The 18,255-nt window shown below is 36.2% G+C and overlaps 1 protein-coding gene across 6 annotated transcripts in view; it reads right to left on the reverse strand.

Moving 5' to 3' along the window:
- LOC125661657 (selenocysteine insertion sequence-binding protein 2-like) overlaps positions 1–12,383 on the reverse strand; it is a 50,213-nt gene extending 37,830 nt beyond the window's left edge. Inside the window, exons 1-8 of one of the 6 annotated variants that reach the window (XM_048893724.2) lie at positions 12,261–12,383; positions 10,167–10,297; positions 7,588–7,682; positions 5,784–6,067; positions 3,858–4,038; positions 1,795–2,459; positions 1,530–1,596; positions 540–847 (exon numbers count right to left, since the gene is read on the reverse strand). In XM_048893724.2, the coding sequence (XP_048749681.2) occupies positions 540–847; positions 1,530–1,596; positions 1,795–2,459; positions 3,858–4,038; positions 5,784–6,067; positions 7,588–7,682; positions 10,167–10,297; positions 12,261–12,269 (1,740 nt within the window). In that variant the 5' untranslated portion in view covers positions 12,270–12,383. Of the gene's footprint in view, positions 1–539; positions 848–1,529; positions 1,597–1,794; positions 2,460–3,857; positions 4,039–5,783; positions 6,068–7,587; positions 7,683–10,166; positions 10,298–12,113 lie in introns of all 6 variants that reach the window. The other 5 variants (XM_048893727.2, XM_048893728.2, XM_048893726.2 and 2 more) reach the window with 5 other exon arrangements.
- Positions 12,384–18,255: the final 5,872 nt, after the last annotated feature.

The raw sequence follows: 18,255 nt of genomic DNA on the forward strand, positions 1-18,255 counted from the left end.
CAATTGATGTTTGTGAATAAGACAAACAGTTGTAAGTATCACCTTGTGTTCATTCTGAATAGGGGTGCAGAAAAATTACGACACTCACTTTGAAAAATCCTTAGTGACAACCCTGATGAGTATGAAATTGGAGACCTGCGGTAAACAGGTGATGGAGGTGGATTAGAGGTGCAAAGGTCAAGAGACCCAACATTGCACCGTATGACCTATGTCATTCACTTGTCCAAACAATGCCTGATGACCCACTAGGCTCGGTAATATTGGGGAAAATCACTGATTTGAAAAAAAGAGCACCGCTTCATTCTGTTTATTTTAGCTAATAGGTTTTCATTTTTAGCCTGTGGATTTTATATCCATTTTAGCCTATGGTAGAAAAAATTTATTTCGACCACTGCACTTGCAAAATAAAATTACTTGTTTTTAATTTTCTGTTGCTAAGACACACATAAGAACTCTTGATTAACAGATAACATGCAATTTGAGATATACGAGTAATTTTGCCGTACAAGAAATCTACAGAGTTGTAATCTCCTTCATACCTCCAATGCATCAATCATCGCACTGAGATCTAAAGAAATTCCCTGTTTTGTTTTCTTCCCCACAGGTTGATTCTGCAGAGGGACTTTTAGTATCCCGGGCTGAGGATTGGCTGGACTTGACCTTTGTTGGAGACCCGAGTTCGGCCGGTTTGAATGACCCTTCTCCTGGGGCTTTAAGTTGAGTTCTTTCAGCATCTGCTGCTCCAGACTGATCTCAGCCAGTTCTTCCTCGGCGGCCTGCTCTACCATCTCCAGCTTCTTTCTCCGCCGTCGAGAGTTACGAACACCGCTATGATCCCCTGTACAGTCTGTAATATACAGTCAGTTGTTCTGATCTTGTTCAGATTCTCGCACTAGCTATATCTTTATAAATCATACCCTCTGTCTACCATGTCTATTTCTGATTATACACTACCATTATAAGTACTGAGTCATTATACATTACTATTATAAGTACCGAGTCATTATACATTACTATTATAAGTACCGAGTCATTATATATTACTATTATAAGTACCGAGTCATTATACATTACTATTATAAGTACCGAGTCATTATACATTACTATAATAAATACTGAGTCATTATGCATTACTATTATAAGTACCGAGTCATTATATATTACTATTATAAGTACCGAGTCATTATACATTATTATTATAAGTACCGAGTCATTATACATTACTATTATAAGTACCAAGTCATTATACATTACTATTATAAGTACCGAGTCATTATACATTACTATTATCAGTACCGAGTCATTAGACATTACTATTAAAAGTACCGAGTCATTATACATTACTATTATTAGTACCGAGTCATTATACATTACTATTATAAGTACTGAGTCATTATACATTACTATTATAAGCAGTGAGTCATTATACACTACTATTATAAGTACGGAGTAATTTTGCACTACTATTATAAGAAGTACTACTAGTTAATGACTATACACATTAATCATCTGTAACAGTTACTATTTACCGAGCCCTGGACCAGAACTTGGTCCATCCATTTTTTTCCACTGTTCATTTTGTGAAGAAGTCTTATCCTACAAAGAGATATAACCAATCATTAGTACAAACTTAAAGAATTAAAACAGATCACCAACACATAGTGAGTCATTAATCATTAGTGCAGTAAGAAACTGTTGTTTGTTACCGGTACGCCACTTAATCATCCTAATTGAGCAAACTTTAACACTAACTATAAGTCTATAAAGAAACTTCTGAATTAGAAGAGAACTGACTTTTGACAGCACAGCACTGTAGGATACGGTGGGCGTTTTGTGTGGGCCCCCTACATTATCCTGCCTCATTCTCAGGTTTGGGAACTCCTCCTCATCCTGGAAGTGAAGCTCCACTTCTCGTGAACCCTCCTCTGGTTGTCTCTCTGTTCCCTCCTCATTTTCTTCTTTCTTCTTCTTTCTTCTTCTCCTATTCCGTTTCCTTTTTCTCTTCCCTTCATTTCCACTTTCCTCTCCCTCTGTCTTCTTGCATTCAGCTGGCCTTGTGTCTTCCTCCCGGCCCTCGATCATCTTCACACTGGACTCTATCACAGGCTTCGATTGTGCAATAAATGCATAAGAAAACACCTGATGTGAGGGTGGACTCTCCTTTGAGGAGATGGATGATTTTTCTGCAGCTCTCCCCGATGATGGCTGATTAATCAAATGTTTATCACTGTCCCTGGTGTTACGCTGTGATTTGTTGACAACCGGAGTAGAGACAAGTTCCCCCGGTTGTGTGCCACTCGTGACCTGATTTTTCCGGTGTAGTGGACTGTGATAGCCACTGTCCGAGTCCTCTGAGGAGCTGCCGACCACTCTACTCAAACCACGGCTACTTAAGTCCGGATTAAACAGAGGGCTGGGATACTGAGCAAGAATCTGATTAGCAAACTTCTCTGAAAATTCTGCAACACAGAAATTTTAATCAGTGTTTAAATTACACATGTACATAAGGCTAACAAATGACTAACAAAATCGAGGAAAAAGCTTACTGGCACTGCTGTGTGTTGCATATGTGGAATGAAAAAAAGTTATACAGATTCAAAGGTGCATTGAGCTGAGCTGCAATTCTGCATATTTCTTACTATGAAAACTGTTTTAAAACCCATAAAGCATGATAAAAATGCTTATAAACTGTAGAATATTTTAAAACATCTATAGAGCATGATAAAATGCCTATATACTACAGAATATATATTTTTGTGAGGTCAAGTTTGATTGGTTTGAATAGAAATGATGTTCCAGGGATCTTAATTCTGCCATTCAGAGTTGTCTTCCTTTGTCAGTAATAAACCTTTTGCTTTCAATTTATTTCTTGATAATAAAAAAAATACACTGCGTATTCAATTTAATATACCAATCTAAAGTGTGGAATCATTCAAAAGCATGGGAACAATTTTCATGGACTGCCAAAATCTTAATTTTGTGGGGAAGATACACATACTCGTAGATATTGAATTTATACATTGAAATATCATGTAAACCATTATTTTGTTTACAAATAAATTTGTAAGAATGGAGTATAACAAAAATGGAGCTCCCACAAAATCTATTGATTCCACAGTATATTACAAAATATAAGGCATGATGTCACGACGGTGTGTACTGTGAAGGATGTAAAAACATTTAACAATGAAAGTTTGATGAAATCATACAAATCACCCCAATACTTCCATTGTTAGGCCAATTCAACTTAATTAGTAGATTATCATCCTGGGTCACCAAAAAGTATGGGGCGGGTGGGAGGATTTTATTTTTTAATTTATATTTTCTGAGAAAAATACTAATCAATTGTTTTGTCAACAGAAGTGCTTCATTTAATGTCAGATGGTTATCAATCTATGCTTATTTCACAGACGAATTCCAGGTTAAACTTTTTCAAACACAGAGAGACACCAAACTTCTTCAAGATTTACGCCCAGAAGAATTCGAAAAATTAAGAAAACCGTATCTACTTTCTTCACATTGCTATCCCGGAAATGTAAACAAGAAGTGTAAATACTGGATTCGGACATGAAACTTTTCCGGAAATTGCAAGTTTCGCAAAATAAAAAAAAATCGTGGCGGAAAAATTTTTGAGGGGCGAGAGGGGATAATAATCTATCAATTAAGTTGAATTAGCCTTACATAAACCCCATAATATAATCAACACAGATATATAATCCTAACTGTAGTTAACTGTGGAGATGAACAATTTTTCTTTATCATGGTCACAGAGTCATTTCATTTCTATCTTTAACCCAATTACAAAATTGGGGAACCCAAGGCTATCAGCTGACAAAAGCTGTATTTACTTCTGATACCTGTTTGTACAGCCGTATCCGTGACACAGACTGTCAGTGAGACGTCTGGTGGCTGGTCGCCTGCTATCACCTCCTGACCGACACTTAACTTCTGGCTGTTCCTCTTCCTCCTACTCTGAGCTTTCGTGTCCTCTCTGTGACTCTCACTGTGGTTACTCTTGCCAGAGTTGTTTCTACTTCTCTATATAAATTATTAATTCATTTTGATGACTAGAAGTAAATAATCAGAGTTCTAGAAAACTTTTACCAATAAATACACATAGGAAATTGGTCGTGCCAGGTAAAAAGTTTTACGGGACCCATACATTTCTAGTACGACCCACAAAAAAACCCACACAATTCAACGAGAGGCCCATGGGCCACATCATTTATCTGAGTCATCTTGTCCCATATTTGAATATTTTCCCAAGACTATATATTGACATGTAAAACTTTGATCCCTATTGTGGGACCAACCTACCCCAGGGGGCCATGATTTTTACTAACTTGAATCTGCACTATGTCAGGAAGCTTTCATGTAAATGTAAACTTCTTTGGCCCAATGGTTCTTGAGAAGAAATTTTTAAAGATTTTCCCTATATATTAGAATGTAAAACTTTGATCCCCTATTGTGACCCCATCCTACCCCCAGGGGCCATGATTTTAACAAACGTGAATCTGCACTACGTCAGGAAGATTTCATGTAAATATAAACTTTCCTGGCCTCGTGACTCTTCAGAAGACTTTTAATGATTTTCCCTATATATTTGTATGTAAGACTTTGATCCCCTATTGTGGCCCCATCATACCCCCGGGGGCCATGATTTGAACAAACTTGAATCTGCACTATGTCAGGAAGCTTTTATGTAAATTTCAGCTTTTCTGGCCTAGTGGTTCTTGAGAAGAAGATTTTTAAAGATTTTCCATATATAATTGTATGTAAAACTTTGATCCCCTATTGTGGCCCCATACTACCCCAGGGGTCATGATGTTAACAAACTTGAATCTGCACTATGTCAGGAAGCTTTCATGTAAATTACAGCCCTTCTGGCCCAGTGGTTCTTGAGAAGAAGACTTTTAAATGACCCTACCCTATTTTTGCATTTTTGTGATTATTTCCCCTTTGAAGGGGACATGGCCCTTCATTTGACCAAACTTGAAAGCCCCTCACCCAAGAATGCTTTTTTCCAAATTTGGTTGAAAATGGCCCAGTGGTTCTGGAGAAGAAGTCAAAAAGTTTACAGACAGACTACAGACAGACAGACTACAGACAACAGGCAGACAGACTACAGACAGACAGACAGACTACATACAGACAGACAACAGGCAGACAGACTACAGACAGACAGACAACAGGCAGACAGACTACAGACAGACAGACAACAGGCAGACAGACTACAGACAGACAGACTACAGACAGACAGACAGACAAACAACCAGACAACAGGCAGACTATAAACAAACTTCAATAAGATGTGAGCTACAAAACTTAAGTTTACAAAACATATTGATGCTTACATAAAACTTTCCTTCATTTGAGTTTCATCTGTAATATGATTTTCTCTGAGATTTTAACCACTTTTTTTGTATCACTTAATGTAAAATGTGTCAGACTTAATTGACTCTGTAACATGTTTTGCTTTCAGTTATCACTGTAGGCTGCCCTGAATGTACCCAGTACAGTGTCCTGTCCTTCTGAGGGGATACACTTTTTAATGAAGCCATCACTTGTTCTACTGGCAACCTGATTTGTCATACATTTGTACTGTACGGACTTCTATCTATTACACAGTGATCAGCCTAATTGGTCAAATCCACTGAATTCTAAAACTATTCGACCTTTATCTGTTCTTAATTGTGGCCTGATTGGTCAATCTTTTGGAACATTACTGGAGTGGGTCGCTGTTATGTTGGTGTTTAGTTAATTCTGCTGTGTGGTAATGTTACCTGGTCATTTTTCCTTCCCTCCAAACTGTCTGACTTATGATCTCTCTTCTTACTGTGTCGCTGACCCTCCCTTCCTTCCCCCTCCCTCGCAGACCAGCCATGTTTACTTGGAACTCTGGGTGAATCCCTTTGCAGAGGCTCCTTGTCCTGACTGACCAGATCTGGGGGTGGGAAATTCAGAAAGTTCAAAGGTGGAGCACTGGTTGGAGGCATCATCCATGTGTTCTCAAGAGGAGGGGGGATGTTTGGATTGAATGGTCCTGGCACTCTGTTTACAGGACCTGCTAATGACCAAATATACCTGACTTTAGTTTCAACATACATGTTCTACATAGTATTAGAACAAACCTGTTTTATTCAATATATATATACATAGTACAAAGCTTCTAAATCAAATTCTAGATCCCCCCAGCAATACTGAGATTCTAGATCCCATCAATTGGCCAGATTCCAGAGATTTTTGAAAAAAGTTAAACTTTCTCAAAAATTATTTATTTAGTTGCATCGAGTCATATTCACAGGAAGAGTTGTCTGTATTTCATTTGAAAAGCATAAAATCAGGAGTAATGTGTCGATAACTTTGAACATTCCTGAGACGATTGCCCTTGGCTTGTCTTCGATGAGGATGACAAAACAATGCAGTAAGTTCTAAGACTGAAACGACACGATACATATTGCAATGCTTATGCAGTAATTCAATATGATACAATGTACAGAAGAAACCAATTAATAACATGATTTAAGAAAAATTAATTACCATCATTCACAATCATAATTTTAAAAGCAAAATGTTGCCAAACGGTAAGATGCCTGTAAAAGGCTGTTGGCTCTGTACTCTGTAGTTTAAACCGATAAAGTTCATTATTGTTTTCGTCAGACTCGAGGCAAACAACAATCTGAATGTTATTGGACTCTATGTTGTCCCTCACGCAGGTATGTTAGATAATATTAAAGTACAGGTCAAGCCTGATGCATTTTACTGAATCCGTTTGTAATAAATGTATCGAATCGACATTCGAGGCAATGAATTGAACATTGAATCGAGCGTTTTATATTGAACAGTATCGATATTTTGGTGAATCGTTTCAGCCCTAATATGTTCGTTATGTCATAGTTTTCCTGCGATGTCAGACTATGACGAGAGGAACCACTAATCTCAGAATAGACCCAATCAAGATTCACACCCCTGAACATTTTCCCTGTCATCAGTAAAATTTAAAACTTGAACTTACTTTTGAAAACGTTTGATGAGTTCTCAATATTAAAACACAGGGGGAAAGAAATAACAACAACAATCAGATTTTAATTTCAGTAATAAAATTATATATTGCATGATATTCAAATCCTCTTAAGGACTTTTATGCTGGAAAATGTGTTAAAAACTCTGTTAACACCCCTCATTCTAGTGGCCACAAATTAAAAGAAAGAGATGATAATGATCATGAATTTGACGTGTTGCAAGTGTCAAATAACTGGCACTCTGTAGTGATTAGTGACGAAAAGATTAAAGATTAAAATTTTAAATTCAACCTGGACTTGAATATTTCCTGGTGGGACTCTGTAAAAATTGACCCCAAAAGTCCTGGACTTCAGCATGTGAAAAAAAATGTTCAATCCGGCCTGCCTATCCCATGAATTTCAAACAACAACATAATATAAAATTTACATGGTGTTTCAGCATACAGAAACCATTCGACGACATTACATCCCATTGAAACTGTAAAATCTCAACAATCCATGAAAATATATATCTCCCATGAATTTATATGAATCCACTGTATCATTTTGCAAAGTTTTAAGATACCTGGATAATTTCTGGTCATTCTTTGGTTGCCAGGTCTTGGACAGGGACCTGAAAAAGGTGCAGGGGGTCTGCCATGTCGACCCCAATTCTTATGCCTAGAAAAAGAAAATAATTTTAAAATTCGAAGTTTTCCTGAACTTTTTCCATCAAACAGGCAGAAATAAATCGACAATCATTTTTTAAATATACATTTAAAGATTATATTTCAAATATAATTTCAAAATGCCATGTGCCACTATATAAAATATTTATGAAGTACTTGAGGACTACGATCTATACTGAGGTCCCAGTCCCAAGAACATTGATAGTACAGCGAAAACTATCTTATCCATCACCTGTGCAATCTGTTTTACTGGGCATTCCGACCTTTATTTTCATTCTCAATTCATATTATCATTGTTTTTTTACACTGTTTATTCCAACAACAAAAACTTGTCTCCCCAGATCAGACATATTCACTATCAACTATATTCTATATCCTTACAATGAGTCTCATAGATCATTATAATCCAAAGTTGATTATTAATTGGTTTAGAAATTTCTGAGAGAAAAACAATAGGTTTATCGGCTGCAATGTTCACCTGAGCAACCTTGCTCATACAGAAATCAGAAATTGATATTGAACACGATAGATTAAACAAACATCATCATTAGGCCAATTCAACTTAATTGATAGATTATCATCCTCACCCGCCCCTCAAAAATCGGCCTGACTGGAATTTTTTTTATTTTGCGAAACTTGTGATTTCCAGAAAATGTTCATGTCCAATGCCGGCATTTACTCTTCTTGTTTACATTTTCTGTATAGCAACGTGATAAGCCACGTGAAGAAAGCAGATATAGTTTTCTTAATATCTCACGTTCTTACGGGCGTAAATGAAAGGAAGGGATTAATGTTCTTCATATCTTGAAGAAGTTTGGTATCTTTCTGTGCTGGAATTTAAAGCTTACCCTGGAATTCGTCTGTGAAATAATCATAGATCGATATCTATCTGGCATAAAATGATGCACATCTGTTGACAAGAACTCAATTGTCATTAATATTTTTCTCAGAAAACCAAAATTAAAATCTTCCCACCCGCCCCATACTTTTTGGTGACCCTGGATCTACTAATTAAATTGAATTGGCCTTACATAAGAAAACTGTCAAACATTAGTTTTAGCCTTTATGATTTAGTGGTTTCTGAGAACATTTCTTTATTTCCAGGGTTGGGCAGTTAAAACTGTCCCCGGTTTTAACCAGTGGTTTTAACCGTCGCAGTCAATACTCCTAAAGTGGTCAATACTGGTCAATTGTGATTTAAACTGTCCATTTTCCTATTTTTGTACATTTCTTGTAAAGATAAAGATAAATTGAGTCTTTTCATTATATGGATCAATTGTTGATTAATATTTTTCATTAAATAATCAAATGTAATTTCATAAGTTTAATATATTTGGTTTGCAGAAACTGACCGAAATATCTTCAGTACCTACCAGAGGGTCACAGTTCTATAACATAGCTTGACAATGGGAGACAGAGCTGTTAATACATGTACCTGGACAGATTAAGAAGAAAAGATAGCTGGACATTACCTCAGCACAGGAAGCAGAGTTGACAGGTGTTTAAAATAAACATAAGACTGGGACCAGAGATGACCAGTGTGTGTGTTATTGTTATGAAAACATCACCTACCCACCCCCTCAAATGTTTATTTAACAGCTAAAATGAAGATTTGAAACAATAGGTAGTTCTTGTTAAACTAAGGAATTTGAACAGAAACTTTAACATCTTCCCCAATTCAACAATCATTTGTACAGTATTTATTTAATATTATGACTTATAAGTATATTATAAACTGATAGTGCATGTTATGGATTACAGTATTTACCATAATGGTCACTTAAACATTTAAAATAAATAACAGACTATAATGACCAAATAATTTTCAATCGACCAATATTGACCGGTTTTAACCAGTATTGACCACTATTGATCTATAGTCATATTAACCACTTTTTAGTCAACCCTGTTTCTTTCCATCCTACTTTCAATATTTTTTTTAATTATCTTCCCTTGGAAGTAAATGTGGTCCTTCATTTTGACAAACTTTCAACCAAGAAAACTAGTGCAAAATTTGGCTGAAAATGACCTGGTTCAAAAAAGGAGACAAATTTTTTATCAGAATACAGGCAAGATAAAAACACCAAGAACAGAAAAACCTCAAGGTCACTCCAGTGTTTAGCATGCTTAAAACAATAAAGATGCACATTCAATTGTATCCATAAAACAATTACAGTGAGAAGTTCCACTATGTTGTAATGAATTTCTTATAAAATGGCAGTTTTACAACAAAAGCAGAGCAAACTCTCTGCATGTCTGTGCTTTTTCCAATATTCAAATGTATTTCTAGACAAAGAGTTTTAAACATCAAAAACATCCCATTTGATTTTCACTATTTTGAAAATTGGGCCTATCACTCAGGTGAGCTAAAATCAGACTAAGACAATGTTGCCCTTTAAAGAAGGGGAAACATAATACTGACAATAATATAAAGGTTAACTAGGGTCAAATGTCAGGTTGTTCTCCCGATAAATACCTGTCTGCATCCACAAACGGATAACAGTTCGTCATGTAAGATGGAATCTGCTGAATCTGTGACAATCCGTCTGCTGCAAATTGTCGTGGAACAAACACGGCAGCATCAGGAGACAGAATTTGACTTCCATGCTGAAACAAAATTTAAACTTCCTTTATTTCATGATGATTAACAAACAAGTTCTCCAATATGCCGGTTTCAAGGTACATCAGAGTTATTTCCCTTTGAGGAACTCTCATACATAGTAAGGTGAAAAACAATTTGTTTACATACGGGAGTGGGACAAATATTTGTCACTGCATAAGTGAATGTGCTCAGTAAGTTTCTCATACGCTGTTTCATCATCTTAATTCAACTGAAACACAAACTAATTAAGTGATAAGTATTCATGGAGTAATTAAATACAGGGAATTCTTATAATATGACATCATTTCATTGGTCATATCAAGGATATTACTTGCAAATATGACACTGTTTTTATGCTTCCACTTTAGTAAAACATTACTTTTGAGTTTTGATAGTATTTTGTATTTTCTACATTCACACATTTAAAGAGAAGCCATATTTAATACATTTTATCATCTTCCTCACTGACTATAGGTCCACTTTGTCCCAATAAATGCAGAAGAGCTCTTCGACCAATTCAACTTAATTGATAGATTATCATCCCCACCCGCCCCTAAAAAATCGACCTGACTGGAATTTTTTATTTTGCGAAACATGCGATTTCCGGAAAATTTTCACGTCTGACTCCGGTATTTACACTTCTTGTTTACAATTCCGGTATAGCAACGTGAAAAACCATGTGAAGAAAATAGACATATGTAGCATATGGTTTTCTTAATTTCTTACGGGTGTAAATGAAAGGAAGGGATAAATGTTTAATATATTTGGTTTGCGGAAACCATATATATCTTGATGAAGTTTGGTATCTTTCTGTGTTTGAAATTAAACCTTAACCTAAAATTCGTCTGTGAAATAAGCATAGATTGATATCTATCTGACATTAAATTATGCACTTAGAACTGTTGACAAAAACTTGTTGGTCATTAATATTTTTCTCAGAAAATGAAAATTAAAATCCTCCTACCCGCCCAATACTTTTTGGTGACCCTGGATGATAATCTACTAATTAAGTTGAATTGGCCTAAAAGAAGAATGACATAAATTTGAGTTTGATTTCTTGTTTGATATGATATATTTAAAATAATTACAATAATGACTGGGTTTTCCCAATTTGATCAAAATGTTGACAATCTTTCCCAATTCGAAAGCCACAGGACCCTTTTGAAAAATGTAGAAAACTCACTGAAATGTAAAGATTAATTTAAACTAGTGTCTGGTTTGGTTTTATTTCTACAGAAACTAGGTCTATCTTAAGTGGAATAAACATACAGATTTATTAATCTAAAGTTAGAGACTGGATCAGTCAACGTTTAATCTGACAGCCTGCAGTTATTTCATTTCTCTATGATTCGGAACTGGCAGTGTGCTTTGGAACTGACCTGTGAACTCGGTTATGGAAAATGTAAGGATCGGTGACATTTACAACAATTTTCATATAATTCATTTTTCATTTGAGTAACTTCTGATCTTCTCACAAGAAGATTGAAACCTAAATTAGTTTCATGGATTATACCGCCAGCAATCGTTAATGGAAATGTGATCCAGAACTGGCCAAAACGACTGCATGTGTCTTGCTTTGAATGTAATTTTTTGTTCACAATAGTCTGTTACTGTTGTATGTCTGAAAGATAAACACTCGTTATAATGGTAAATATGTCGAAAATGTTGTAAAGCGTTATGATCAGATTGTCACATGCTGGGGTGGTAACTACAAATGCACTCTGACAGATGATATTGTATTGTGTACATATGAACAATATACTCTTTATAATACCTAAGATACACTACAACCAAATACACGTGTTTAAGTCATACCAATACCATTCAGCCTTCCTCTGTGGTGATTGGTCATCTTACATCCTAGCTGCAAGAACTGCTGGATCACAGAAATTTCACTAAATATTTCACCTTCTTTACGGTTTGCGCGCGATTTCTCAAGATAAAATTATATTTCGTAAGTAATGTTACCTGCTCCATCGTGGAAATTCCCTATTAAGTCTGCTTTACATCGCTATCCCGAATAATCTATTTTGTGACCCAACGTCTTCATCACAGAGCCGCCATTACCGGAAGTTGAAGAACAAAGAGGGCGTGACTTACTCATATACGCAGAGGGTGTTACGATAATTTTCATTGGATGGTTCAAAGTCTGTTTACATCGTATCATGTAAACAAAGCCACGTGTAAACAATGGGATCGTGATTTCGTGACTGTCCTATTGCCAAATCAGCCTAATTTCACATGCAGACAAAATACATTACTTGGAGTATTCGTCCAGTTATACTTTGTACGCTGTGTACATTGTAGTACATAACCATGTCAAAGTTTGCAATTTAAATTCCATCTACAGTTAACTAATCCCCAGTACCACACATGGAGCTAAACGCCTGAATTCATCATTAATACTAAAACATTTTATAAAATTTGCTACCTTAAATAATCAATTTCTATTGCACATCAAAATATTGCAACATAACCTATGAATGGATATGTGTCCAATGTGGGTAAAATACAGAACGCTAATCAGGGTTACCTCCCTCTTATGGAGGTTTAGAGTCGAAAGTCTATGTACATTGCAAGGATAATTCAATGGAGTGGTCAATACGTGTATTTTACAATAGTCCTGTATACAAGTGTACGCAATAACATGATTTTCCCTGGGGTTTTATACCCCTGCTTTAATGTGAACCACCCAACAATTTGAATTAACAATTTGATTGACAATGAGAATAAATATGATCATGAATATCATACCTAGACTTGTATCAGATATATATATATATGTGTGTGTGTGTGTGTGTGTGTGTGTGTGTGTGTGTGTGTGTGTGTGTGTGTGTGTGTGTGTGTGTGTGAATTGTCTCAGTGTCCGGTAATCAATAGGTAAAATATTAAATAAAATATGACGAACACGTTGTAAAACGTAAGCGCTTTCATTTTTAAAATCTTCAGACGTTTTGCATTATGAAAACAAATTATGTTGATCCTGATACACAAGACTAGGTCTGTTGATACTGATACAAGACTAGATCTGTTTGTTGATCCTGATACAAGTCTAGATCTGTTGATACTGATACAAGTTTAGATCTGTTGATACTGATACAAGTCTAGATCTGTTAATCCTGATACAAGTCTAGATCTGTTTGTTGATACTGATACAAGTCTAGATCTGTTTGTTGATACTGATACAAGTCTAGATCTGTTTGTTGATACTGATACAAGTCTAGATCTGTTTGTTGATACTGATACAAGTCTAGATCTGATGATACTGATACAAGTCTAGATCTGTTGATACTGATACAAGTCTAGATCTGTTGATACTGATACAAGTCTAGATCTGTTGATACTGATACAAGTCTAGATCTGTTTGTTGATACTGATACAAGTCTAGATCTGTTTGTTGATACTGATACAAGTCTAGATCTGTTGATACTGATACAAGTCTAGATCTGTTTGTTGATGCTGATACAAGTTTAGATCTGTTGATACTGATACAAGACTAGATCTGTTTGTTGATCCTGATACAAGTCTAGATCTGTTTGTTGATACTGATACAAGTCTAGATCTGTTGATACTGATACAAGTCTAGATCTGTTTGTTGATACTGATACAAGTCTAGATCTGTTTGTTGATACTGATACAAGTCTAGATCTGTTTGTTGATACTGATACAAGACTAGATCTGTTTGTTGATACTGATACAAGTCTAGATCTGTTTGTTGATACTGATACAAGTCTAGATCTGTTTGTTGATACTGATACAAGTCTAGATCTGTTGATACTGATACAAGTCTAGATCTGTTGATACTGATACAAGTCTAGATCTGTTGATACTGATACAAGTCTAGATCTGTTGATACTGATACAAGTCTAGATCTGTTTGTTGATACTGATACAAGACTAGATCTGTTTGTTGATACTGATACAAGTCTAGATCTGTTGATACTGATACAAGTTTAGATCTGTTGATACTGATACAAGTCTAGATCTGTTTGTTGATACTGATACAAGACTAGATCTGTTTGTTGATACTGATACAAGTCTAGATCTGTTGATACTGATACAAGTTTAGATCTGTTGATACTGATACAAGACTAGATCTGTTTGTTGATACTGATACAAGTCTAGATCTGTTGATACTGATACAAGACTAGATCTGTTTGTTGATACTGATACAAGTCTAGATCTGTTGATACTGATACAAGTCTAGATCTGTTGATACTGATACAAGTCTAGATCTGTTGATACTGATACAAGTCTAGATTTGTTGATACTGATACAAGTCTAGATCTGTTTGTTGATGCTGATACAAGTTTAGATCTGTTGATATTGATACAAGACTAGATCTGTTTGTTGATACTGATACAAGTCTAGATCTGTTTGTTGATACTGATACAAGTCTAGATCTGTTGATACTGATACAAGTCTAGATCTGTTGATACTGATACAATTCTAGATCGGTTGATACTGATACAAGTCTAGATCTGTTTGTTGATACTGATACAAGTCTAGATCTGTTTGTTGATACTGATACAAGTCTAGATCTGTTTGTTGATACTGATACAAGACTAGATCTGTTTGTTGATACTGATACAAGTCTAGATCTGTTGATACTGATACAAGTCTAGATCTGTTTGTTGATACTGATACAAGTCTAGATCTGTTTGTTGATACTGATACAAGTCTAGATCTGTTTGTTGATACTGATACAAGACTAGATCTGTTTGTTGATACTGATACAAGTCTAGATCTGTTGATACTGATACAAGTTTAGATCTGTTGATACTGATACAAGACTAGATCTGTTTGTTGATACTGATATAAGTCTAGATCTGTTGATACTGATACAAGACTAGATCTGTTTGTTGATACTGATACAAGTCTAGATCTGTTGATACTGATACAAGTCTAGATTTGTTGATACTGATACAAGTCTAGATTTGTTTGTTAATCCTGATACAAGTCTATATCGGTCTGTCTAGATCTGCAATGCGGTCACCATCGTTCTAAAAATCGTGATCACTGATTCATAAAGACTGCATGGTGATTAAGATACAAGGTATTTTGTACCATGTGTCGTCAATTTCTTTAACAAGATCATGGAGTTCTGATGATAGTAACAACACAATGATGATGCAACAGATAATTAACACAGGAAACGACAGTTTTATTAAGACTAGGAATAGATATAATTTGAGGATAAACAACTCGGTGGATCTTATGAATGACATATGTCAGAACAGTCGACACGTCAACTGCTGCAGGCAGAGCGAGGAACTGTACTAGTCCATTAATATATAATACACATTGTTTAAAAAAAATGAGCTGAACACAATATTCAGAAATGTAATTTGGCAAAAACTGTCATGTTTTTATTGAATTTTCCACATTTGTGATGTGTAAAAAGTTAGTAGAAGATACCCTTCTTAGAATGACCAAACGCCAGATTAAAGACAAACCACAGAATTAATCCGGGTAGCTCGGATAATACTAGTAGTGGGTTAACTCACAACCCACATTGGATGTTACGATAAGTCATACGTTACAATAAGTCGTATCAGAGCTAAATTCTAGCTAAAATTATTCAGATGCGACAATGTTAATTCTTAGCTTCCTCTTTTCTGTGTGCAAGAGTAGAGGCAAAATATAGAGGATGTAAGCATACAACTTGTCTCAGTCAGATGGTTTCTTAGTTCAGTTTGTAAAATGCTTGTCAAACAGTAAAACATACTCTACGCATAAAATCTCCTTCAGCCAAAACTGGTGACAGCGAGTCCTCTACCATTGTGTGACGTGTAACCGAGCAGATTTACAAAAACTTATAAAACAAAAATAATACACATATATAAAACTATTTCCCACGATTTAAACTGAGCTAACTGTTCAGAAAATGATTTGTTCTGATTAGTGGGATAAGCCCAGATAACTTCAGAGAACCGTTAATGGGAAAAATAATAGAACACTTAATTACAACTTTCATACGGGACAATGATTAATTCCTAGCTAATGCAAACTCTAAAAGGGGCGGGGAACTTGTTGATTCAGATGCTGGCTCACTGAACTTTTATTTAAAAGATTGTCCTTATTACTAGTGAGATAGAGAAGGAAAAGCTTGTTCGGCCACGTCTAATCCCTGTCTTACCTACGATGTTTACCAACAGAGTGAGGAGCTACGATGACGGTGAAGATGTATGGTACTGACTGCCCAGTAGGGACCCTGCTACACTTTGTTGCGGCGAAGTGACGGTGAAGATGTATGGTACTGACTGCCCAGTAGGGACCCTGCTACACTTTGTTTGTTGCGGCGAGGCGACGATAGTGGTCGATCCTTGGATCCCCTGGGAACGGGTACGGGTCTTCGTGAAGATTCGTGGATGGTTGGGTCCTCCAGAAGGTGGTGGATGGGTCCATCGCTTCCTCGAGTCGAACGCCCACGGGTCCCCACATGAAGGGATTCTCGAAGAAAGCTTGCTATTCTTCATCTGTGGTCGATCGACCCTCGGATCTCCCTCAGTAAAATCAGGGAGACGGGTATTCTTGAAGACTGTGTTAAGACGTGGCAAATGAGATCCTGGAGTGGAGCCATCTACTGGATTCAGTGTAGAAACCCACCAGCTCTGTGTTTCAAGTTGTCTAAATAATTTAGATAGTCGCCTAAACTTCCTCATTTATTGGCCGAAAGCAAAGGGATAGTTGTGTGTGTAGATGTATTTATGACCGAAAGTGTTTAACGTGGAGTTGACTAATGTTGAACTTTATTGGTAGGGACTTATCTATGTAGTGTGTGATTGTTGGTTGCAATTTGTGTTATTGTAAAGAAATACATGGATGTTAGAATATATAACGGAATCAAACACAAAGTAAGATATATGATTTTTTGTGTGTATTTTATATATATATTTTTTTGCATTACATATCAAGAGGAATTAGTTGATGGGCTATATTATTTGGTTAAAGGTATAAGCTAAATGTAGAATTGTCATGGGTAAGTGATGTGTTTATTGTATGTTTAGATGTGCTTATGTTTAAATTTTAATGGCGGTGGCCACGTGATGTAGCCGGGATACTACAGTTAAGCAGAAAAGACTGATATCTGCAGTAGCCCTAAAAGGTTAAAAGGTATAACTGCCAGTCACTCCTGTCACCAAAGGTATTACGTCAAGAGTGTCTGACAGTTGAGGGTGTCTGTAGGTGATGTAGGCATGGAAGTGTATTAAGTTTAGATGTGACGGAATGTATTTATGAGACATACGACACCAGCCCAGGGATAAGCCCTAAGCCACTACCAGCAACCAAATGCTCACCACTGAAACCACTATAAGTCTTAGTTAATGAAGCTAACGACACTAACCTACCCGCCATTGCCAAGGTACTACTGCCTTGACTTGATGTCAAAAGCTACCGAAAACTCGACCATGTTAAATTTAGATGAAGGTAGAATATCCAGTTCTTGTATTAAAGTCTGATATTGCTGGTACAGTAGTGTTGATATTACTGGTACAGTAGTGTTGATGTTGCTGGTACAGTAGTGTTGATGTTGCTGGTACAGTAGTGTTGATGTTGCTGGTACAGTAGTGTTGATGTTGCTGGTACAGTAGTGTTGATATTGCTGGTACAGTAGTGTTGATGTTGCTGGTACAGTAGTGTTGATGTTGCTGGTACAGTAGTGTTGATGTTGCTGGTACAGTGGTGTTGATATTGCTGGTACAGTGGTGTTGATATTGCTGGTACAGTGGTGTTGATATTGCTGGTACAGTGGTGTTGATATTGCTGGTACAGTAGTGTTGATATTGCTGGTACAGTAGTGTTGATGTTGCTGGTACAGTAGTGTTGATATTGCTGGTACAGTAGTGTTGATATTGCTTGTAGATATGGTTAGCAAAGTTTGAAGGTTAAAAGGAGTTATTCCTGCTGCATGAAGTGTTTATATGAGGTTTGTTCTGTGATGTTGCCACTTTTGTATTGTA

The sequence above is a fragment of the Ostrea edulis genome, chromosome 8 (assembly GCF_947568905.1).
Source record: "Ostrea edulis chromosome 8, xbOstEdul1.1, whole genome shotgun sequence".
In the NCBI taxonomy this organism is placed as follows: Eukaryota; Metazoa; Mollusca; class Bivalvia; order Ostreida; family Ostreidae; genus Ostrea; species Ostrea edulis.